The 24734-nt window shown below is 55.8% G+C and overlaps 2 protein-coding genes across 2 annotated transcripts in view; one reads left to right on the top strand and one right to left on the bottom strand.

Annotated features, from left to right (window-relative positions):
- On the top strand, window positions 1–8307 carry PLCD3 (phospholipase C delta 3; the record flags this gene model as incomplete). The annotated part of the gene is made up of 14 exons (XM_084236718.1): window positions 1–148; window positions 255–483; window positions 1116–1245; window positions 2113–2341; window positions 2655–2856; window positions 3014–3158; window positions 3964–4116; window positions 5496–5630; window positions 5779–5929; window positions 6734–6850; window positions 7427–7593; window positions 7755–7890; window positions 7982–8131; window positions 8219–8307. The coding sequence occupies exons 1-14, from the start codon at window positions 16–18 to the stop codon at window positions 8305–8307; spliced, it is 2166 nt and encodes a 721-aa protein (XP_084092844.1). The 5' UTR covers window positions 1–15.
- Window positions 8308–10122: 1815 nt separating this feature from the next.
- NMT1 (N-myristoyltransferase 1) overlaps window positions 10123–24734 on the bottom strand; it is a gene marked incomplete at its 3' end in the record, with an annotated part of 30108 nt that continues 15496 nt past the window's right edge. The window contains exons 4-12 of the mRNA XM_084238020.1: window positions 21458–21576; window positions 20552–20643; window positions 19773–19889; window positions 18922–19092; window positions 18015–18123; window positions 15731–15901; window positions 15038–15205; window positions 13999–14136; window positions 10123–10173 (exon numbers count right to left, since the gene is read on the bottom strand). Coding sequence (XP_084094146.1) covers window positions 10123–10173; window positions 13999–14136; window positions 15038–15205; window positions 15731–15901; window positions 18015–18123; window positions 18922–19092; window positions 19773–19889; window positions 20552–20643; window positions 21458–21576 — 1136 coding nt within the window. The remainder of the gene's footprint in view (window positions 10174–13998; window positions 14137–15037; window positions 15206–15730; window positions 15902–18014; window positions 18124–18921; window positions 19093–19772; window positions 19890–20551; window positions 20644–21457; window positions 21577–24734) is intronic.

Genomic DNA, 24734 nt, shown 5'->3' with positions numbered 1-24734 from the left:
GAGGATGTGCGCACCATGCTGCGGGGCTCCCGGCTCTGCAAGATCCGCTCGCGGCGGTGGCACAAAGAGCGGCTGTACCGGCTGCAGGAGGACGGCCTGAGCGTGTGGTTCCAGCGGGGCTTCCCGCGCGCGCCATCGCAGCACGTCTGTGAGCCGAGGGGGGGGGCGGGGGGGGCGGGCGGCGCGGAGGGGCCGCGTGGGGGCGCCGCGCGGGGCCCAGGCCGCCCTGACCCGCCCCGCCCAACCTCCCGCAGTCTACCTGCAGCACATCGAGGACGTCCGCCAGGGCCACCAGTCCGAGGGCCTGCGGCGCTACGGGGGCGCCTACGAGCCGGAGCGCTGCCTCACCATCGCCTTCAAGGGCCGTCGCAAGAACCTGGACCTGGTGGCGCCCACGGCGGAGGAGGCGCAGTGCTGGGTGCGCGGCCTGGCCAAGCTGCGCGCCAGCCTCAGCACCATGAGCCAGCTCGAGCGCCTCGACCAATATCCTGACCAATATCCTGGCGGGGAGGGAGGGCTGGGCCTGGCCGCGACGCCCCAGGCTGAGGGGAGGCATGGCCCTGCCCAACCGTCTGTGGCTGAGAAGCCCCGCCCCCGTCTTGGGCCTGGGGGGTGTGGGGGGGGCTGGAAACACAGGCGACTGCGCTGGGAAGCCTGCAGACTGAGGACTCGTCCTGCATGGGGGAGGCAACAGGAGGCCAGAGTCAGGCACCTGTTAGTTACCTGTCAGCCAATTGATGGTGATAAAAAAACCAAAATCTGCAAATTTAGACATCAATCCACTTTATTAATAACTCATGAACCCCGCAGCACCCGGCCTGGATAGGGGTGAACAAAATGGAGGTATTTATGCGGGGGAGTGCAAGGTTATTAGCAAAGGAAAGACTATTTCAGGTGCAACCATCTCACCTCCACGGAAAGGGGTGGGGAGGACCCGGGTCTTATGCAGGTGACCTCGCTGGTGCTGATGGGGAAACCCCAGACTGGCTGGTTTAGGAGAGATGGAAACTGCAGTGAGATTAGGTATCAATCCAGGTAGGGGCCTGGCAAGAAGGACCCCATTTTGGGCCTGTTCATTCCATTTTTTGAAACTGGTGTTTCCTGAGCGTCCACACCTGGATCTACTCCTACCTGCAGCGGGCGGACTCGGACCAGGACAGCAAGATGAGCTTCAAGGAGATCAAGAGCCTGCTCCGAATGGTCAACGTGGACATGAACGACATGTATGCCTACAGCCTCTTCAAGGTGGGTGCTCGCCGCCACGCCGACCTCTGCTCTCTGCCTCCCTGGCCATCTGAGCCCCCCGCCCAGCTTTCCTGGAGGGAGCGGCCTCTCCCTCAGAAAGACCCCATGCTATTGGATTGTCGGAAAAATCATGACACCTTTTTTTGCATAGAAAAAAGGGAATAGCTGCTGCTTTCCCCCTCTGCTGAGGCCACTGGCCCGGAACTTCCTTTCCCACCCGCACGCGGAGCCCAAGGGTAACTAGGACCTGTGGTCTCCCCTCCCCTGTGGTCTAGTCTATAGACACTGTTTGCACATGTGACCCTGTGTGGCTGGCACTGGGCGTGTAGGCAGGCGTCAGCTCACTGGCACCTGTGCGCGCCCCACACCATGGGGGCATGGATGGTGGCCCCTCCACATGTGACTGTGTACACCCGGTGCATGGGAACACCGACAGACAGGTGGGAGGAGTCCATGGCCCAATGGGAGCACATGCAGGCCCCTCTTGGCTGTGCGGCCGGCCTGTGCTCCACCTGGCATCCGGCCACGTGAACTCACAGTGGCGCGTGGCCCCAGGTGCGAGTGCAGGGGTGGTAACGTGCACACACAGGGAGGGGGATTTTGGCACAGGCGCTCTGTCCAGCCTCGGGCCCTGGATTTCCTCCTACACATCTGTTCTCGGGTGGACAGGGACAGGCACCGAAGCTGAGACCAGGCCTGTACCTTCCTGGCTGTGTGGCCGTGAGGGAGTCCGGAGCCTGGCCGGCTGTCTCCCAGCCTGTGAAGGGGCATCCACCTTCCCGGGGAGAGGACATGGGAGACAATGGGTGTGTTGGTGCAGGTAGCTTCCCCATGGGGTCCCCTGAATTCCTGCTCCCTGCTCTCCAGGAGTGTGACCACTCCAACAACGAGCGGCTGGAGGGGTCCGAGATTGAGGATTTTCTGCGGCGGCTGCTGAAGCGCCCCGAGCTGGAGGAGCTCTTCCATCGGTACTCGGGCGAGGACCAGCTGCTGAGCGCCCCTGAGCTGCTGGACTTCCTGGCGGACCAGGGCGAGGACGGGGCCACTCTGGCCCACGCCGAGCAGCTCATCCAGACCTACGAGCTCAACGAGATAGGTGGGGGCCCTGGGAGACAGGGTTGGGGCCCGGGTCTGGCCTCTGATGGGTCTGGCTTCCCAGCTGCATGGGCTCTGCTTCCAGTGCTGCTGCCATCTCGGGCAGGTTAACTCACCTCTTTGAAACTCAGCCACCACTTCTGTAAAAGGCCACGTATCGTGTGTGGTTGGAGATTAAATGACAAGACTGATGTCGAGTCTATTTAGTAGAGAGGTGCTCTTGACTACTAAGAGGAGTGAACACTGGGGGCATGTGGGGCTCAACATGGGAGTCCCCCATGTGACCTAACACTCTCTCCTGCGCATCCCTGCAGCCAAGCAGCATGAGCTGATGACGCTGGATGGCTTCATGATGTACCTGCTGTCACCTGAGGGGGCGGCCCTGGACCCGGCCCACACGAGAGTGTTCCAGGACATGCACCAGCCCCTGGCCCACTACTTCATCTCCTCCTCCCACAATACCTATCTGACCACCTCTCAGATTGAGGGGGCCAGCAGCACCGAGGCCTATGTTAGGTACATTGGTGGGGGCTGGTGGGGCTGTGCATGTCTGCCTGGGGGGATATGAGGCTCAGCTTCTACATGCAGGCTTTCTGGGGCCTACTGAGCTCAGAGCATTGCCCTGTCTGGGGTGCCACACAACCCTGTGCCTGTCCATTCCATCTGTCTGCAGGGCCTTTGCCCAGGGATGCCGCTGTGTGGAGCTGGATTGCTGGGAGGGGCCGGGAGGGGAGCCTGTCATCTACCACGGCCACACATTCACCTCCAAGATCCTCTTCCGGGACGTGATCCAGGCCGTGCGAGACTATGCCTTCACAGTGAGCCCCCGGCACCCCAACCCAGCCCCAGAATCTTTCTAGGACACCCTTGCCCCCATTCCCATGCCTACCACCCTCAGACCTTCCAAAGCAAATCACTCATTTTCCAAGTGCTGCTGGGAAAACTGGCCCATGGGGTTTGCAGAGCTGAGTGTGAGGTTCCCACCTCCCACCTCATGTTTAGTAAATGTATTAAAATGCAAAATTCCCAGAAGAAAACCTTGGGGGTAGAGGACATTTTAATCAGGACTTTCAAAGAGAAAGTCATAGAAGAGAAGCTCAACATGGCATCTGAAAATCACAACTTCTGCCAAACTCTCCAAACCGTAACAGCAACAGATGAATTTGCAATGTTAGTGACAGTCAATAGCCTTCACATAGAAAGAGAATTTTTTTTAAAGATTTATTTATTTATGCATACAAGAGCTGAGGTGCAGGCCAGAGGTGTGTGGGGGGGTGAGAGGATTCACCAGAGACAGAGTGGGGAGCAGAACAGGCAGACGGACCTAACGCACTAGTGAGGGGAGCAGCGGGCGAGACAGGAGAGGTCTAAATAACATTCATAAAAGAAAACCTTTTCTGAGCCGCCTCAGCCTCCCACTTAGTCCACCTGCTTCCCAAGCCCCTAGATCTGCCCTCTGCCCTCTAGCGGGGTCTGCACCCCACCAGCTCAGGTGTCCCCAGAGTGGGTTCTCCTGAGTCCTGTCTTTGTCTGCCTGTCCCAAAGGAGGTTGGGGACCAGGTGTAGTAGGGTTGCGGTGGGGAGGAAGAGTGAGCGGCTCTGAGCTCCTGCCCTCCCGACCAGGTGTCCCCTTATCCCGTCATCCTGTCCCTTGAGAACCACTGCGGCTTGGAGCAGCAGGCGACCATGGCCCGCCACCTCCGCACCATCCTGGGGGACATGCTGGTGACGCAGCCACTGGACCCCAAGAACCCGGAAAAGCTGCCGTCTCCAGAGGTGATGCTCCCAGGGCCACGCCTGGGTGGCCAGAGGGTCTGACTGCCGCCTGCCATCCACCCACCTGGCTCATGCCACCTCCCGGGTTCAAAACCCCTCGCCGCTCTCTGCCTTACCCTTTCCCTGCTCCCCTGACACCTGGCCCTGTGGTCTTGTCACTTCTGCCCCACATTCTTGATGAGACCACCCTTCCCTTCACCCTGCGTTCCAGGCTTTCCCTGCTGGCCCTGACCTCCCTGCGCTGCCTCCCTGCCCTCGGTGTCCCTGCAAGCTCAGCCATCCCCATCTGGCAGCCTTGGTTGACCTGTCTCCTCGGCCTGGGGCTCCCTCCCGCCATCTGTGCTTGTCCAGCGCCACCTGCTTAGAATTATAGCTCCGCTTACACCGCCTCTTCCCGTGGCCTTGTCAGCTTCCTGGGGCCAGAGGGAGTTCTTCCTCCTCTGTTCCCACGCCCCGGAGCCTCTACCCACCCCTCGGGACATTTATCCTTTTTTTTTTTTTAAGATTTATTTATGCATACAAGAGCTGGGGTACAGGCCAGAGATGCGGGGGACATGAGGGGATTCACCAGAGACAGAGTGGGGAGCAGAACAGGCAGACTGACCAAATACACTGCTAAGGGGAGCAGCGGGTGAGTCAGGAGAGGTCTGCTGCGCCATGTGGGTAGCTCCCTGGCCAGCCGGGAATTCGAACTTATGCTGCAGAGGCTGCGGATTGCTTCATAGGTTGCGTCTTAACCCCTTGCGCCACCAGGGAGGCCCTATCTCTCTTTCTCTCTCTCTCTTTTTTTTTTTTTTTTTTGAGAAAAAAATGGGCTCCCAATCCCACATCTGCTGAGAATATCAGTTCACGTTTGTGTATATGTGTGTGATTTGATTTCTTTTTATTAGCATGAAGGTAACATACACATAGTAAAAAAAAAAAAATCGAGCTGCACAGACGGGTATACAGTGAGAACGGGTGTTCCTCCCTCAGGCTCACCCCCCGTCCTGTTGGACAAGAAGTCGCCATCTTGAACCGTTTCTCGTGTGTCCATCAGATTTCTCCTGTGCACAGCCCTATGTGCACCGTTACCTCTCTGGCAAATGTTGCACATGAAAGTCACATGATTTCATGTCCTGCACCCACTTCTTTGGTGTGAGATCTCTTGAAATGGGTTCCTGAGCTGCCTGGTTCCTGTTCACGGCTGCCGTGCAATGTTCTGATGTGCGGTGGCCGCAGGCATCGTTTATTTACTTCAGAAAAGTCATTCATTTTTGTGTTCCTATCCCCTCGCGCCCCCCGCCCCCATCCCCGCCACATACACACAGTGTTGATTGAATGAGAACCAGCTGACGAAGGGCCGAGGGGGCTTAATCCTTCCCTGTTGGCCTCTGTAGCAGCTGAAGGGCAGGGTCCTGGTGAAGGGGAAGAAGCTGCCTGCCGCCAGGAGGGAAGGCACGCACATTCTGTCAGGCTGGGAGGAGGAAGAGGAGGAAGGATCGGAGGCAGAGCTGACAGATCAGAAGCAGCTGGTGAGTGGGCTGGGCAGGGCCACAGCCCGGGCTGGGCCGGGGCGGGTGGTGACAGGAAGGTTGGAGAGGCAGCATGCTGGAGCCCGCAGACCCCCTGAGGCTTGTCAGCGTGCTGGAGCCGGCAGACCCCCTGAGGCTTGTCTCCCAGGCCAAGCAGGTCTCCCCGGAGCTGTCCGACCTGGTTGTGTACTGCCGTGCCACCCACCTGCGGGCCCTGCGCCCCACCCCCGCCCTGGCACAGCCCTGCCTGGTCAGCTCCCTTGGCGAGCGCAAGGCCAAGAAGTTCATCCGAGAGGCAGGTAGGAGCAGGGACATGGGCATCTGGAGGCAGGAGGGCAGTGGGGGCCTGCAGGCCCCTAGTGGGGAGGGTGCCCTGAGGTTGGTGTGGGATAGAGATTGAGAGGGGTGCGGGCAGTCAAGAAGTCAGAGTTGCGGAGAGACAGGGCTCCGGGACTGAGTGCCCAGCACCTGTTCAGCACCCGCTGATATGGATGGAAGGAAGAGGTTGGGGAGGTGGGAGGCTGGGCCCTCCACAGCGGTTCATAGCCAGTGGGGGTGCAGACATGGAGAGAATTATGGTGTGGGGAGATCAGCCAGGCCGCGATGGGGCTGGGGAGGTCCAGCAGAAGAGGGTGAGATTAGTCAGGGAAGGATTCCTGAGCAGGTGACACCTGAGGACACCTGGCCTGAAGGATGAGGAGGAAGCAACAGGTGCAGGGGGAGGGATTTCCAGACGGGAGGAGCAGGTCTTTCGAGGCCTGGAGCATGATATGCAGGGAGGGTTCCAGGAACCCCAACGTGGCTGGAAGAGTGAGCGTGGGCTGAGTGTAGAGAAGGGATGTCAGTCTGCAGCCAGGTGTCTGATGCACTGAGCCAGGAATGTGGGTGTTTGGGGTAGGGGTGCAGTGGCAGGCCATGGGAGGGGTTCCCTGCCCCTCTCTGGAGTTCTGGGTGTCAGCAGTCTCCTCTGTGAGATGCCAGGGGTCAGCGAGACCCAGTGGGGCAGGGGGAGCTGGGGGTGGGAGTTCATCCTCTGTTCCCCGTGGCGCTGGCACTGGATGAGGGACACCCCAGGGGCCCATTACAGCCCTTCCCTCCCCCAGGGAACAGCTTCGTCAGGCACAACACCTGCCAACTGACCCGTGTCTACCCGCGCGGGCTTCGGGTGAACTCGGCCAACTACAACCCCCAGGGGATGTGGAACTCGGGCTGCCAGCTGGGTGAGTGGGCAGCGGGAGCAGGGAGAAGACAGGGTGCTGCTGGGTGGAGGTGGCCTCTGGGAATCTTGAGAGGCCCCAGCAGTGATGGGGCCCCACAGCTTTCCAGAAGGTGGAGACATCTTGTTGGCAAGAATAAAAAAAAATTGTCAGCAAGGGAGGTGGGGCAACGCATCATTTTTTTTATGAAGGGCGAAATTAAAAACGTCTTTTCCCATGTGCCCCCAACATCCCCCGCCCCCCAGCGGTCCCACTAAGTCTGTGACAAGGGTAGGCTCTGGAGGGCGCTGAGCACCACCCAGGGAGGGATAAGGCCCCTTTAGGGATAGGGATGGAAACCCCTAGGTCTGACCTGAGGCTGGGCCTCCCCGCATGCCTACCCTGGCACCTTGCAAAATACCAGGGAGATGGTACCATGACAGTGGGAGCCCTGGCTGCCACGGTGGGGGTGGGAGCCCACACTCTGTAGAGAACTGAGTCCTCCCCCACTGGTCTGTCTGGGGGAAGGGCAGTGACACCCCTGAAATGGAGCCACGAGGGGAGGGCCACTAAGGTCCCCTGCCCTGACCCTGTCCACAGTGGCCCTGAACTTCCAGACGCCAGGCTACGAGATGGACCTCAATACCGGGCGCTTCCTCGTCAATGGGCAGTGCGGCTACATCCTGAAACCTGCCTGCCTGCGGCAGCCCAACACAACGTTTGACCCCGAGTACCCCGGCCCCCCCAGAACAACTCTCACCATCCAGGTCAGCGGCCTGGCCAGCCCCTCTCTGGGGTCAGCGCTAGCTCTGGAGTGGGGGGTCCGAGACTGCAGGGAGGTCTCGGGCCGCGCTTGGAGGCGAGCAGCAGGCAGGCGGGTGTGGGCCCCAGCAGGGGGCTGCCCTGAAACTCCTCTTTGTCTCCCCAGGTGCTGACGGCACAGCAGCTGCCCAAGCTGAATGCTGAGAAGCCAAGCTCCATCGTGGACCCCCTGGTGCGCGTTGAGATCCATGGGGTGCCCGAAGACTGTGATCGGAGGGAGACCCCTTACGTGCTCAACAACGGTGGGGCCCTGTGGGGGCACATGGGGCGCGCAGAGGACAGGGTGGCAGCGGGGAGGTCCGGGCTGTCTCTGACCGCCCTGCTGTGCCCTAGGCTTCAACCCCAGCTGGAAAAAGACCCTGCAGTTCCAGCTGCGGGCTCCGGAGCTGGTGCTGGTGCGGTTTGTGGTGGAGGATTACGACACCATGTCCCCCAATGACTTCGTGGGCCAGTTCACGCTGCCTCTCTACAGCCTGAAGCAAGGTTAGTGGGTGGAGGGGTGGTGGCGCGGGACGGACAACAGACCTGGGCGGTGGGCAGAGGCCTAACGCCCAACGGCCCTCCCCTCAGGGTACCGCCACATCCACCTGCTTTCCAAGGACGGGGCCTCATTGTCACCGGCCACGCTCTTCATCCACATCAGCATCCAGAACTCCTGACCCCGGCTGATATGCCCCGGGGCCTGCGGGGTCAGGCGCTCTCCCTTGCAGTGGAGGGGCGGAGGGAGAGACGCTCTGCCAGCCTGCCCACCTTGCCTGCTTGCCAGTCAGGCTCTCCTCTCAACTGGATGCCAAAGGCTGCCTTGGCCCCCCGTGAAGAACAGGTGGTTGACCTTTTCCCTGCAACTGCGGAGCCTTGAAACGCCCGGCGCCTGGGTCCTCAGCCCACCCCTCATGGTTTCTGGAAAGCCCAGCCTGCTGGACCAGGAGACCAGAGGGTAGGGGTGAAGGGGTGGATGTGGGCAGCACACCAGAGCCCTCAACCTGTCTCTACCCCAAAGTGGCGCCACCCCAGCCTCCTTCCCCCAAGAGCCCAGCCCCCACCCTTGCGTCCACCCCAGGCATTAGCCCCCATGAGAGCACCTCCCTCTCCTGGACTCCAGCTCTTGAACTTGAACTCCCTTACTCAAAGCAAGAAGGGAGAGCCGAGGCTGAGGACCTAAGGAAACCTGGGAGTAGGTGTTTAACTTGTGTCCTAAAAGCCCTGGAGAGGACAGCGGAGCAAGACTATTTAAAAAAAAATAAAGAAGCAAATTTATTTTATCACTGACACCCCCTTAGTACTCTGAGGCCACACCCCTAGGAGAGACAGAGGCAGGAGCGCCCTTTGGGCCTCTTCCCCCAGCAGGGCTGGCATCTGTCAAAGACTGCCAGGGGTGTTGAAGGCATCGCGGCATGAAATAGCCCTGACCCCCTCCTCTGGCTCAAAGCTGCTGCTGCTGCATCGCATGGCTGAGGACACCTATTCACATACCACCCCCCAACAGAAGAGTGAGGGCGGCCTGGAACGGGCAGCGGGCAGAACTGTGGGGCCTTCAAGGGGGTGAGCACAGGACTGAGGGGCCTCACTCAGACCGCTTTCCAGGCTCAACTGGGTTTCATAAATCCCTGGGACTCGAGGTTCTCCTTCCACCTTTTAGACAGGCCCAGAAAGCGGTGGCTGCTCCTGGCTACCTCTCGAGAGGCTGGGAGAGGGCACCCTGCAGAGCATCCAGAGACCAGGCAGAAAGGCGGCTTTCTGGGGTTAAATGTGGAGCCCTGGCACTCTGGGTTCCACTGCTAAACAAAGGCCCCGTGACGCAGTTCCTGGGGGGAGGTGGCCTGGGAAAAGGCCACAGAACCCTGAGTTGGGCTGCCTCCACTTTCCTGCATCCGTGACCTGATGCAGGAAGTGACCACCTCACCCTGCTCAGGTCACGCCATAGAATCGTGTGCCCGAGAGCACAAGCAGTTGCTGAAGGGTCCAGGAGCCTCCCTGTGCAGCAGCCATGAAGGCCTGGGCTGGCCGCCCTGGGGTGGGAGGCAGGGCAAGGCGGGGTCCAGTCCCCCTGCACCAGCACTGTTGGCCTGGGCCAGGGCGTGGGGTATTCAGGTGAGCACTGGCCCCAGGGCTTAGCTCTCTCCCCTCCATTCTCTTTTCTTTGGTTTGGTGTAATGAAGGGTTTACTGCTAGGATAAGAACCCCAAGTTGGGAAGGTGGCCCCTGGGTGGAGACCACCCACAGGGTTGGGTTCTCCCAGCCCCAAACTAAGGGCAGGGATGAAGGCCCGAGTGCTCAGGGGCCAGCATCCTGGAGGTAGTGAGACACCAGAAGGGGTTCAGGAAGAGCAGTGGGCCTGAGATGCTCCACAGAACCCCGACTCCGGCCTAAGAGGGGAGGTGTGGCCTCTGGACACAGAGGTGTCCGCTGATCCGGACAGCGGGGGCAGCTCAGCCAAGGTGTCCCAGTGCTGTTCCAGAGCCCGGCTGCTCCTCCTACACGGTGAGCTGGGTCAGTACCAGCTCCGTGCTGGCAGGTGGCAGAGGCTGGGAGAAGAGCCAAGTTTGCCTTAAAGGGAAGCCGCGCCAAAGAGAAGGCTGCAGAAGGCGCCCCACACCGCGGCCTTGAGGGCCTTCCTGCAGGGCCCCGCGGGCCTCGGGGAGAGGGCGCTCTAACCCACTGTCCACCGGCTGCCCCGAGGAATACGAAGAGGGCGGGAGGGTTTTGTTCAGCTGCTTTATTAGAAACAAGTGAGCAGTCTCCAGGGGAACAACATCACATTTGGTATTTCCTCCCCCACCCTGGAAATGGATGCCCCTCCCACAGTTCAGAGAAAAGCCAAGACAAAAAGGTGAAGCTTCCTCCTTCCCTAGTCCCAGGTGCGGCACCTGCATCCACTGAGTGTAACTGCCCTTACACAGCCTCCCCAGGGATGGGTCTGCAGGCCTGCCCTCCCTTAGCAGCAGGTGGGCCAGGCCCCACCCCTCCGGTCAGCCCTCCCCCTTCCCAGACTGCAGCTCCGTAATGCTACAGGTCTCTGAGGCCATCCCTTAGGTTGGTTAAATGCTGGTCATCTTTGGGCAAAGAATTCAAGACCACAGGGACACCCATCTCTGGGCCTCACTGGCCAGCAAGTGAGGAGGGCGGGAGCTAGAGGGGAGCTGTAGACAAGACCTTAAGTTTTTCATATACCGAGGTGTTAAGTGGCTTGGTGTGGGCCGGCCTTCAAGCCAGACATCAGCCTCTTTGGAAGCAGGCATGAGAGGGAAAACAGCCCCTGTGTAGATCTCAATCTAGAGCTGAGACCTCCTTTCTAGCCAGCTCTCTCCCTACACAGAGACCAGAGGCGACAGGGGCATGCCGTGGAGTCAGGGGACAAACAGAGTCAATACAAAGGCAGAGTATCTTGGAAATACGGAGTCCAGAGCCCAGGGCCAGAGAGGAATGCTGGCGACACCGCTGCCATCTGAGGCAGGCCCCAGGGGATGAGCTCGGAGGCCCCTGGTTCTTCCCTCGTTTGGTTCAAGCCAACCCTGGCTCCTGCATTCTGCAAGGCTCCTTGTGGGGAGGCCCTCAACCCCAAGCCATGGTTCTCTCTGACCTGAAGCCTTGGAAGAACCAGAGGACAGAAAGGAGATTGACGGCAGCCACCCAGCTGAATCCTGCAAACCTGGGCAGGAGACGCCAGCAGAGTCTAAGCGGCGGGCCATGTGGTTATGGAAGGAGACACTGGGATCTCTCCAGGAAATCTTTTTCTTCTAGAGCAGTCACTGGGGCCTCACAGTTTCCATTCCATGACCTGGGCAATCCAAGCAAAGCATACTACAGGGCCTGTGTGCACCCAAAATCTCAGAGGCAGCTCAGGGACCTGGTCCAGAGCCAACCAAGCCTATGACCTCCTGGTCATAGGCCTTTCCACACTCCAGGCCCCATGCAAGTTCGGAAGGAACTGGACGCTTTGTTCTCCGATATCCGCAAAAGCTGCCCAGAGACTTGGGGGCTGTGAGTCTGATGGCTGTGAGGCTGTAAGGGTAAAAGCCCCTTTCCCGACTCCTCTGGCTGCGGAATGCAGTGCGCATCTTGCTGAGAACAGCAGCTTCTTTGGTCTGGGTATCTTGGAGTCAAGGAGTCAAAGGTCAGCCATGACGCTAGGGCCTGCAGTTTGAGCACAGGAACAGCAAGGAGAAGGGAGGCGCCCAGAAGCTTCTGATGAAAATCCAGCACAGTGGCGCTGCTGGCGCCAGAAGCAGTCTGCAGAGGGTGGCACATGCCGCCAGTGGCGTGGCCCCCATCCCAAGCACTTCCTCCATCCAACTTTGGGGATTCAGAAAAATTAGCCTCTGGCAAGGCTCACCCAGACCTACCACCTGAAATGCAGCCCTATTGGCCTGCAGACCGTGGCTTCAGTCAGCGGGACTAGGCTGAGCCTAAGGCTCTCTTCCCCCTGCAAGTAGCCGAGAGGTGAAAGCAGCCAGGAACCCCCACCGCACACATGCCAGTCACCCATTTATTTTCTCCCAGAGCAAAAGCTACACACAAGCCTGTGGGGTGAGGGGTGCCAACAATTCCACAGTGCAGTCCTGCCCAGGCCACTAGGCTGAGCACAAGTGAGGAAAGCCTGCAAGGACAGCCGCGTGCCCAGAGGCACCATTCCTTTGGGGGGAAAGCCGGCGGCTTCCGTATCACACCACCATCACAGAAGTCCACAAAACATCATCAGCGAAAATCAGACTCAGACAATGGCGACCTGAAATCATCTCTGTTGCCAAGTCGAGATCGGATCTAGCCACCAGTCCTCGTGGGCTCTGTCTTTGACAGGAGCGCAAAAGGACGGCTAACAGGTTGGAAGGCACAGGCCAGGGGCTGCTGGCTGAAGGGGTCTAGTTATCAACCCCACGCCACACTTGCCCAGCCACCCTGGGGGTGGAAGGACACTGGCTCTTTGCTCCAATATGAGCCAAGCAGGGCTTGCACTGATGGGGTCTCCACAGGTCCCAGATGCTACAAGGAGGTCCCGGGTCCCCTTCACACTGCCAGTCATCCCAGGCAGCAGAGAAACACAATTGCACAGGGAACTTGTCCTTATAAGGTTGACAACAGCTGGCTAAAGAGCCCTTTCAAGCCAGGTGGCAGGATGACTTCCTAGAGGAAGCAGGCCAGGAGGGCGGAAGGAGGGGCTCAATGAACGAAATCTGCTTCCAAGCATCATCTCTGCCGCCCCGTTCCAGGATGCGGAAAAGGCCTGGCCCCTTCGGGGAAAGCCTCTGCCTTGGGTCAGCCCCCCACCTCACCCTGCCTTCTCGAAGCCAATCACTCTAGTTGATTCAGAAGAGGAACTGGAGAAGACTCCCCACTGCAGGAGACTTCTTCTTCCTGCTCTCCCAAGAATAGTCAAGCCTGCTTCAGAAGCAAACAATCCACTGTACCAATATGTGTTTGTCTGCACTGTCCTTGGATTCTAATTCTGAGGAATGATCTGGATTCAGTTTTTCATCAGAGACCAGACATCCTTGCACATTTGGAACATGAAAGATATTTAAAATATTTATATATATATATAATATATATACTTTTATTATTCACCCGTTAACTCCATAGTATACCAATCACGAGCTAGTTTTCAGCAGTTACATTCCCTTGATCACGGCTGCAAAAGGATGTAATTAATTGGAAAACAGGGAGACCAGAGACACGGCCAGAGGTGACGTCACGCAGCCTACGCCATTGCAATGCAATCGTCAAGTTCATTGGCGGTTTGGTAAAGCCGGTTCAATTCTGCTCCCTTTGCCAAGGATTCTCACGTTTGTGAAAACTGGACCAACAAGTGGTGGGGTTCCGTTTCCTGGTTTGAATTCTCAGTGGCTTTATCCAGAATTTCACTGGCGACTGGTTACTGTAACACCAGCCCAACCTAGGAGAGCCAGCGGGAAGAGGCGGGGTTGAGTTGACAGCTGTCCCAAGACCCGCTTCCCACCCAGTCCTCATGCTCCCAGTGACGGAGCCCCAGAGCACCGCTGTGCAGTGGGGCAGCCTCACTCAACCACCACGCCAGGCCTTACACAGCCATGATCCTTCTCAGAGAGCAAGAGGAACACAGGTCATCCATCTGTTATTCTGTAAATGCTGATGAAACCCACAGCCGTAGGCTGCCCTGTGGAGCTGGGGGAGGAAGGGCTAAGGGCCTGGCCCTCCACCACCCTCACACCAGCTGCAAGCCTGGCTTCAGAGGGAGGAGACCTTTCAGGGACCCAGACTGATGCTGGATCCCAGACCCATGGCCCAGTTTCTGCTGGAGACACCAATTCCCTGACCAGGGCCGGCCACCCTCCAGCTGGGGCCTTGGCAGGAGGCTGCACATAGCACAGACGTACCTTCTCTGCCCCCATGCTGGGGCACTTCCAATTGTAGAGATAATACTGCAGGTTGCCGTCCCCTATGCCAAATTTAAGCTTCTCCAGGAAGGTTTTGTTCTCCATGAGATCCAGTGCATTGAACACGTCGAACCCTTTCTGCACGGCACAGGGGGGAATGGGAACAGGTGAACACAGGTGAAAGCTGCCTCACCTGTCCGACCTGTTCCATCACATCCACCACCCCTAGGTGGCTGACAGAAGCTGTGGCTGTGTCCTTGTTGAATCCAAACTCCAGCCAGTACCCCGCTCTCCAGTGGGGCTCTCACAACACTCAGCGCTACCCCACCTGGCCTCTCCTCAGTGTCCCACTAGGCACACACCATGTACTCAGAGTCCAAGCTGCTGCTCCCATTATTCTGTTACACCTCCCTCAAACTCCAGGAAATTCCATGGCCCTCTCTGGTGACCAAGCCCCGAACCCCATGCTCTGAGAAACTGGCTCCTATCAGTGACTGACCATTTGCCCTGCTCCTTCAGTCCCTGGACATCCCAAAGCCACCTCCTAATTCTCCCCAAATAGGCCAGAAGTCCTCACAGGGCAGCGAGCCAGACTGCCCATAGCTCGGCAGGCTCACAGTGGCTGGGCCTGGTGCAGGCAGAACCCCCGATTAAGGGCTGATGTTTTGACAACCCTAGACCCCAACCCCTGTGCTCTGCTGTCAGCCACTCCAATGACTCACCACGACAGAGACCAATCTCCCCATTCCCATGCTAGGGAAGTCATGAGGAGAACCCCTTTACTCCTCGAGCAGGCCTGGCTATTCAGGCTCCTTGGCAGTGCCTCCTGTGAGAATGAAACTCACTGAAATAAATCAGGAGGAGTTCAAGGCCTTCATCTCATGTGGATGTTCCCACTCCCTCCTAGTTTTGAGCTACTGGCATACAACTACCAAGCCCTCCCTAAGCAGAGCAGGCAGGTAAGGAAGGCCCACCCCCGGCGTGGGCAGCTCACCACTGCCCCTTCCCCAGAGCTCCAGACCTCCTGGCGGCTCCTCACCGTTTTGGCAAGCACAAGGGCGTCGCTCATGAGGTCTAAGAGAGGGGTCTGGGTGTGAACGTTGTAGAAAGAATAAGCAGCTTTTAGACTCTTGTGGGTTGGATGGTTCATGATGGTGGAGGGAAGTGTATAAAAGCTCAGGAAGTCTGTCACCTCTCCGCTGGCATTCTGAAGGAAGACAGTAATGGCAACTTCAGCCACGCTCTCACACACCCCCTCAAGCAGCACTGCCCTCCCAAGGGATGGGTGGAAACTGAAACGGGATATGCAAGGAGGGAAAAATGCACTGGTCAAAGGCACCTGAAGACAGAGCAGGAGGCAGATCCATGCTGGACCGTGGGTGGAACCTGTGGCACCTGCCTGCATGTCACCAGTGACCTCTTCTGATGTCTCACATTCCCCAGGCTGTGTCCCCAGGTGTGTCTGGCACTAGCTTGAGCTGAGACAGGCAGGGAATCGAGGCTTACCTGACTAAGAGGGGTCAGTTCTCTCGCCACTGGGTCACCAGGTGTGGGGCGAGCAAGCCACACCCATCTGTCTTAGGGAGGACCAAGCACGAATGGTCAAGGAAGACTAGGATGGTACCATTCCCATCAAATGGCTCCTCAGTCACCAAGCCTGGGCACCCCAGGAACTGAAGGGGACACCTCTCTGCGAATGGGTCAGAACCCCAGAACACTGCTCCCCACTCACCTCCACCACAAATGTGTCGATGATGTTCTCCTGGGGGTAGAACCAGTGCTCCACCTCCTCCTGGCTCATGACCGGGGTGAGGTGGAACTGCTTCAGGTACCTAGTGAGGAGCTGGTGCACTACTGGAATGTCCTTTTTTTCCATTGGTCGCAGTCCAGCTGTCTTGGGAGTCTACAAGGAAGACCGAAGACTCAGCATCAGACATGCTGACTATGAGCATCCTGGTCCCTCACAAGCCCTTAAAACACCACAAATGTCATGTTGTCTCCCTTCCTCCCCAACGCAGGGTCTATCCACCCAGACCCTCAGGAGAGAATCCTGGGCTACTGCCTCTCACCCACTGTCCATATCCAGTTGGGCACATGTCCTACCTCCTTGGCATCTGTTGGCCTTTCCCCTCCTCATTAAAGCTGTTATTCTTGCCCCTGGTTAAGGCCATGGCTTCAACCTCTTACCCACACGCCCCACAAAATACTACCCATCAGGCCCTCTCTTTTCCAAATTCCCTAATACGTAGCTCAGGACACACTACCCTCTGGACCAGCTGGCTGCTCTGGCTGTGTCTTCTGTCCCTCCCACCCAGTGTTCTTCAGTGTGGGCCATTTGACAATACTCAGAGATATTTTTGGTTGTCGCAACTCAGGAGAGGAAGCTAGTGGCACCCTGGTAGAAGCCTGGGATGCTACTCAATACCCTACAATGCTTAAGTCAGTCCCTCAATACAGGTCCCTAAAGCCCAAAATGTCAGCGACCGAGAGCACCCTGAAGGCCACATAGAAGTGCTGAAGTAGGCCCAGCCCAGCATTACTCCACGAAGCCTCTCCTGGATCCCCTCCTCAAAGTCCCCACACCTCCTCCCACTGAGCTGGAACACATCTCTTCCTGTGCTGGTATCTACCCTCCAGACAGGCTCCCAGGTGCAGGCACATGGAACTCCCAGGCCCAGCAGTGTCTACAGAGGAAATGCACCCTGCCTGTCCTCAGCAGTGCCCTAGTAGCACATTGCTGCAAGTTAAATCAGAAGAAAAGCACCAAGCTCCTGGGATTTAACCTCAAACCAGAATCCCACCCCATTTTCTTAGAAACTGCTTCACTGGAATAAAGCTAAGTGATGCCCTGAAGCAAATTCGGGGGCTGATAAAACCTCCAAAGGCTTAAATACACAAAGGTGGGGCCAGTCAAATCTGAAAACGGTGGAATTAGAGTTTATATACCTCAGTCATGGCTGATGCAGCTGCTTCCCAGTAGAGGAACTGCTTTTAAAAGTGCCCTTCCAGGCCCTTTGCTGCCAAAATTCCTTGTTATGCCTGCTGTCTCCAGGGAACACTTAGGGACCTTACTTTTACAAGCCAGCGCCCACAATGACACCTCAATCCCTGTTCTGAAAAAGAAGCCATGCTGGGATTCTCAACCATGGCGTGGGGGGAGAACCAGCAATACCCTTTCTGGCACTGACCAATTTAAGAACACTCTCTGCCTGCCGAGACACAGGGCACATCTGGCAAATAAGAGAAAGAAGACACCCGTCATGGCCCCCATGCCTAGTCTTTTTGGGGAAGTGGCTATCAAAATGGGACACCAATGGTCCCAACCCCAAGGTGGGTTAGCCCACTCCCAGGGTGATTAATCCAGTTTGGTGGCTGATGAATCTCGGCAGGTAGCCCGGTGGCCGCAGGAGCTGTGCAAGCACTGGCTGGACGAGCCCTGAGGGAAGAAAAGCTATTTTAAGACCCACCAGGATCCAAAGCCAGACACAACTGGGACACAAAGAGCAGTTGTTTCTTGGGGAAACTAGGCAAATCAAGACCAAAACCAGAAAACCAGTTCACTCCAGGCTGCTTAGCCCTTCAGTGGCAGAATCTGGATGGGGGGTTGGGATTAGAAATCTGGGCTTCCCTTGCAAGCTCAGCCTTGGCCAGAGGGGCAACAGACACTCTCTGGCTCCTTGTTCTGGGGAGTTTAGGACTTCAGTGAGTGCGTGCATCCTCCTAGCTTTGCTCATGCCAAACTTGGAGAATAGGTGCTCTCAGCTCAGGAACAGATGGCAGGGAAGCTAGCCCAGGAGCAGGCTCAGAAGAACTGAGAAAGCCGAACTAAAATACAGACAACCCTTGCTATAGATAACAGAACAGAAATGGAAAGTCTCGGAATCTGGAAATTGTGTTGGGTTACTCTTCTGACCCAGCTCCCCGTCCTGTCCTGCACCGGAAGCCTTGCTCTTTCCTGCTCAGGGCCAGGCTCTCCTGGCCTCTCTCTCCCCTGCCCATCACCCTGGAGCACTGGCCTCTGGCAGTCGGTAGAGCTTCATGGTACGCTGCATGGTCATATTTCTGCTCAGGTGGGAAAACTTCACTTCAATCAGCTTCCGTGGGTTTAGGGACCGATGCCAGTACCTGTGGGGACACAAATGTCCTGTCCTCAGAGCATTCTGCCAAGTCCAGACAATGGTATGGAGGTCTCCAGACAGCCAGCAGGTGGCGCGAGACACACATCAGGCCTCCCTGGTCTCTAACCTCCCCCACTGAATGCTAGCTGCCACAGCCCTTCCTATTTTTGTTCTCTCTATCTTTCCTTCTCAATTTCAAAAGCCATTCCTTTGTTACAGAAATTCCGGGAAAAGCAACCCTCCCTCCTGGAATCAAGTTAATGGAAAAGATCCATAGTTCTCTGAGTGTTTACCCTCCTCCCTCTTCTGCCTCTCCTGGAGCTTCCGAGCTCGAGCTCGTGCTCGAGACAGACTGCTCACTTGTTTCAAACTACTTTATCAGGCAGCAGGGGTCCCTGGGTGACACAGGAGTCAGATATGCTCCCTCTGGCCCCCACAATACTCAAAGCAAACTGAGCCAACCATTTAAAACTTTAGGAACTTGACCATAAAAATCAGGACTTGGGCTCACCCTTTACAACTAAAAACCCCAGCTGACTGACCCCACCTTTCCAAATGGCAGGAGTCAGGGGAGCTAACCCCTTCAGACAGGGCATGCACTTGCCGCCTACTCTTCCTATAGCGCCCCCTCCATGCTGCCTTCCTGGCTCCAGTGGGCACCTACCACCATCTTATCAGGCCCTGGAGAAGCCAGATGCCCTGGGACACACCAAGCCAAGGGGCCAAGGCGCAGCTCTCAGGGTGGCCTGAGAGCTGAACTATGGTGGCCACGCCACTCTAAGACCTCAGGAGAAGAGATGTTTACCTGCAGGTGCCAACAGGCTTTGGTAACACCACCCCGGCAGTGTAAACAGCTTGGAAAATGCCCTCCAGGTGAACCCGCCGGGTTATCTCTCGGATCAGGACTGGAGCCACCCTCTTGGAGCGCAGTTTCTTGTGGACACAGAGGAAGTTGATCTCCACCATCTTTTTCTCTCTGGAAAGGGAAGAAAAAGCCCAGTGACAAGGCCTTTAACAGGGCAGGAAACTCTCTTACACTCATGGACCCACCCCTGCAAGGCCTGGCCTTCCACACAGGCCTGCCTTCTGCCCCAGCCACACCCATGCTTCTTCCAAAGGTATGGGGGACTTGAGCAAACCCTTTTCTTTGCAGACGCCACCAGCATGTCCCTGATGAATCCTTAATAGCAGGGCAGAGGAGTCTGCCTTTTAGCAGGCAGGAACACAGAGTAAGTAAAGTATTTTTTCAAAGACTCCCATAGGCATTCCCAGCCTAAAAGCCCAGAAGACAGGCAGGTGGTTGATCCCCAGGGCAAGTGAAAGCAGAGCTCAAGGCCCAGTGACTACGAGGATGGGAAGCCCAGTGGCTCCTGTTTCCCAAGCTGCTCGAGTGTACCACCATGTGGCAGGTGCAAGTGCAAGCACAGAGCTCCAGTGCAGCCAGAGCATGCCCGAGAGGTGGGCGGCCCTTTCAGCCTGCTCACAGACAAGGGACCCAGCCACAATTCAGAGCAAAACAGACAGTTCCTATTATGAACTTCTATTCCCAGGACCTGCCCTCTTTCTTTTGTAGAAGGTAAGTGTATTACTGCTTTTTCTCCCCTCCCTCCCAGACCAAGTACAATGGGAAGTTGTGGGGGTGGCCCTGGGGCTTACGTGTCATAGATGTGGATGTTTGCTGGGATGGCACTGATGAACCCGACCAGTTTCCGACTTGAGACCACTCGAACCCCACAGTGCCACTGGGGGAGCCAGCCAGGCGGCCGGAGAGCCCTGCAAGAGAGACAGGGGCTGCGGCTGGTGCTGCTTGCCAGTGGGCCTTTGGGTCTCTTTGGGCTGCACAGTCCCATCAGGTTCTAAACTCGTGAGATACCTCCCTGGGGTTAACAGCTAGACTTCCTTTAGGGCCAAGTCCTCCTGGGCATGGGACCACAGACCTTTCTGGCCCTTAGCCCCCTTGGCCTACTTACTCCCTCAATCCAAGGCTACCATACTGAGGACTTCCCATCTGATCCAATTTCTTTGCGCTCATGCATTCTGATGGCTGAAGCAGAGGACTGGCCTCTCTGGCTGCAAGTCCAGTGGGTCCCATGGTTGGGAGTTGACCAAGGAGCCCCTGGAGCTCTGGTCTCCAGCTCCCTGCTGGCACTCTCACAGGAGGTCCTGTCCCTCCCTCTCTTATTATATAAGGGCACCATACAACAGGTGGTCTTGTCTTCCAGGTACCAGTTCCACACAGATCTCCCTCACAGTCATTCTGTCTTAAGCAAAGTTTCAATTCTAAGCTCCAAGGAAGCAAGTCCCCTTCAGCTGCAGGAACTCAAAAGTTATACAATAATTTACTCGTTCAAAGGTTGGCTAGTAGCAGGGATGCCTGGTGATAGTCCTGCTCAGTGCCTTGTCCCGTTAACCATGAGAAAGCCTTCACAACTCACCATAACAGAAACTCTGGGGAATAATCAAATCGGAACATGTTGTCATCATCTTCCACATAATTCTCATTCAGGAGGGTGTATAGTTCTTTCAGCTGTGGAGAAATAAGGGGTTGGCTTAGAGGTATTCTACCAGATGGGGGACCAACTCCAAAATCCAAGGGGCCACTCCAAGCTTTTCAGAAGAACAAGGCAAACTACCAAAAACTACATTTAATCTCACAAACCGTTTCGTTGCAAGCACGGCTGGGAGTATTTTGAAACAAGCACCCTAGTTGTAATTGGAGAACGAGCCACCACAGGGCAGAGAGACAGACCTAAGTACATAAAGTGGCAGGCCAAGATTGCCATCCGCTAACCTGCCACTGCAGCTTGGACATGGGAATGAACGAATGGATGAACAAGAATGAAGCATGGGGCCTCCCTGGTGGTGCAGGGGTTAAAGTCTCAGCACTATCAAGCCGTCACCAGTGGCCTGAGTTCGATCCCCGGCCAGAGAGCTGACCCACATGGCGCAGCAGACCTCTCCTGTCTCACTCGCTGCTCCCCTCAGCAGTGTATTTCAGTAGATCCACCTGTTATGTCCCTGGTGAATCCTTCCCCCACCTACTGTACCTCTGGCCTACACCCCAGTTCTTGTATTCATAAATAAATCTTTTTTAAAAAAGTGGAATTAAAAAAAAAAAAAAGCATGAAAAAAGGGGTACCACCTGGGAAGGCTACAGAGGTTGACTGTCAAGCTGCCAGCTAGCCTGCCAGTACTACTGAGGTGGAGCCTGAGCTGGGCCTAGGGGGGTTCTTCTCAGACCTGCCTGGCTCAGCTCTCAAGAGAGTCCTCAAGGAAGGCCTGAGTAGCAGGTGTCCTGAAGACTGCGGGGTTCACGAAGCAAGCTGCCCATATCTACTCACCACACCACGGTCCCCCAGGTCCAAGGCATCCCAGGTGAAGTCCTGGGGCAGGGTGTAGGGCTCCTGGCGGATGTTGTCTTTGTCAGGCTCCACGGGACCATGGGTGTTCACCACTTCTCCTGGAAGAAGAGCACAGCCATGAGCCTTGCCCTCTGCCTGCTGGGGGAGGGAAGAGGCTCTGCTCAGAAACGGACCCAAGCTAAGTCACCCTGTCCCTTGGAGCGCCCATCTGAAGAACACTCTGTGCTTGGCAACTGAGATCATCTATTGCTCCAGCTACCCATGACCCCTGAGGACCAATTCACGGCCAAACTTTAGAACAATCGCTGGGAATCTAAGGTGGTTGGTTTTTTTTAGAGCTCTTTTTAAATTTCCCTTTGGTTACTGAAGGACATACATTTATCTTGACTAATTTGGCTTCCTGCCTCCTGGCTGGTGTAGAGAATACTGTCATGGCCCAGGCCAAGGGCATTGACCTGGCTGGATTTAGCAGGAGTCACAACAAAGCTGCTTTTGTATCACTGGCAACAATGTCCCAGGCCATTCATGAACCAGATGATGGCATCTAGGCGCCAGGCTAAATCCTGGCCCTGCCAGCCCTGGCTTTCAACAGCACGGGCCAATTAAGGGCTGCAACCAATGCAGGCCCTTGTTTAAGAAGTCCTACGAGGGCCTCCGCAGCAGTTGAGCGCTGGGCTGCGAAGCTGCTGGCAGCCTCTGCAGTGCTGGTTTGATCCCTGGCCACCGGCGAGGGTCCCACATGGCACGCAGACCTCTCCTGCTGCACCCACTGCTCCCCTCAGCAGTGTATTTCGTCACTCTGCCTGTTCTATTTCCCGCTCTGGTGAATTCTCTCACCTTCCTGCACTTGTGACTGTACCCAGTGCTTGTATAAATAAATAAATAAATCTAAAAAAAAAAAAAAAAAAGTCCTTCGAGCGTCATTAAGCTGAATCACTGCATCCCCATGATGCTGCCACCGAGCCATCCTCGGGTACCACGCCCACCCTGGACAGACACCACGTCTGTGGAGGGTGTGGGAGTGCGAGGGGAGGTCAGAAGACAGGGCTCCAGTTCCCACCCGCCACCAAATTGTTTATCTGATAAACTTGGGTAAATCAATCACTTAGTTTTGGCCCTTGGAATTAGTTTCTACAATTCAAAGCTTAGTCATGCTCACGCTTGGAAGAATGCAATGTGCGTTATGCTTGAAAATCAAGTCTTCAAAAGAGACTCACTCAGTCTACTGCTCTGTACACACCAAGCACTTAATTTGTATTTCTCCTGACTTTCAGACTCTCGGCCCAATACATTGTCCAATGTGTGACTGGCAGCTCTCAACCCTCCCAGCCACGGACAGGGTCGGTGGCAGGGTCGTTGACCCATAGCCAAGGACAGTGCTGTCTGGATGGACCACCTCCTTCACGTTCCCTGGATGCCAACCCGCACAAGGCACTGTGCACAGGAACACGGGGAAAGGCATGCCCTCTTGCCACAAGAAATATTAGCATCTGGGGAGATAGCCAAGGAATAAGACGATACCCCAAGATGTTGAAAATCACAAACTGGAGAGCACAGGGAACAAACATTAGGGACACGTGGCAGGAAGCATCTGGCTCCCCAACAGGTCCGCTAGGGGAGAGGTTATAGTTTTTGTCCCTAGTTTAGAAATTGGCCTTTTGATTTTTTTCATAAATTAGCCTTTATTAATTAGCTTAATATAAATTAATCCACTTCCAGTTTACCACCATGTATTTAAAAAAAATTTTTTTGAGCCTACAAAGCCAAGGGCCAAGACCCTTGGAAAGCACCAAGAATTTCTACTTGGTTCTTGTCTAGGTGATGGTTAATTTTCCCCATCTTGTACTGAATTTAGTTTTCCAAAATACATTTAACTTCAGATCCTGTTTAAAAATTATTTTTTTCCTAACTGCTTTCTACTGACCAGGCACTGGTGATCTTTCTCATGATATTATAATAATCAAGGCCCAATCTTTCCATGGAGGCTGATTACAAGATTCTGCACGCAACGAACATTTAGATTTACTCCTTCACCCCATGGAAGGCACCAGTTCTGTGGCAGGAGTGGGAATGAAATGGATGGAGGCAAGCAGGTAAGTAGCAGGCACCTGCCCCCCAGCATGCCCCAGAGCCACTGGAGTGAGTAGGGGTGTGAGGGCCCTTCAGGGGCAGGGGAAGTATGTAAGGTGGGTGGGGGCACAGGCCAGGGAGGGGGTGTGCCCTTCATCAGGCCCATTCTGTGCAAATTCCCAATGTAAAATCAAATCAAACCAAACCCCTATCTGAGGAGGCGTCTGGGTCAAGGTCTGGGGATGCTGGAGCGCTCTATGAGTGACCAGAGGCTGGGTTTGACCCTCAAGGCTAGGTCAGATCCTCTGCGGGCTCTAAAGGGGCAGGGGAGGAGGAGAGATATCTTTAGACTCACATTCTGAAAAGAGCATTCAATAGTTAAGTATCTATCAAGTGACATTATTGAGTGAACTTTTCTAGAGATTCATAGTCTTTATCTACTTTTTAACAAACGAGTTCTCATAGGTTATCTCCAGGCTGAGGAAGCAGTTAGAGAAAACACTGAGAAAGCAGACGGTACTTTGTAGACTTGCAGGCTGGGGTGTCACTGGAGGTGAGAAGCCGCCCAAGGCCCCTGCACAGTCTCCCACAACACCCCACATGGGGTCAGGCTGTCCTGGTCTGTGGGGAGGGCCTGTCCCCCGCCGCCTAGTGGCTTCCCAGCACCTCCTGCTGAGCAGGTGCAGGAAGCAGCTAATTACTTCCAGGCCACCTCAGCCAGTAAACAACCAAGGACACTGGGCTGCAAAAGTAAATCCTGGACTTTCAATGGGTTTCTTTCTATACATTCATTCTTCTCCCAAATTCTCTCTGCCATCTGAGATCCAAAACTAAGCAGTGCGGTGCAACTGTGAGGGTCTAGGGCAAAAAGAACATCTGATATTTGGGAGACTTTGAACCAAGGGAGCAGAACTGGAGAGGGGCGGGGGTAGTTTTCTGAGAGCCCAGAGCAACCAAGTGCAATGCTCCCCTTTTCACTCATCTAAAAGCGGTTAGAGTCTGGCCCACTGAAGTAAGGCCAAAAAAGGATTCTGTTCCCCTCAACTAGTCTAGGAAAATGGTGACTTATAAAAAGGGAATGACATGAAAAGGGACCAAAAGTTTATTTGGAACACAGAATTGTTACACAGTCTAAAACACTGCTTAGAAGGCCTTTTGATGGTGAGCTTTTAAAACTTCTAAAGAA

The sequence above is a fragment of the Talpa europaea genome (assembly GCF_964194135.1).
Source record: "Talpa europaea genome assembly, chromosome: 7".
Taxonomy (NCBI): Eukaryota; Metazoa; Chordata; class Mammalia; order Eulipotyphla; family Talpidae; genus Talpa; species Talpa europaea.
The sequence above is the reverse complement of the archived record's forward strand: the minus strand, read 5'-3'. Positions and strand labels throughout refer to the sequence as shown.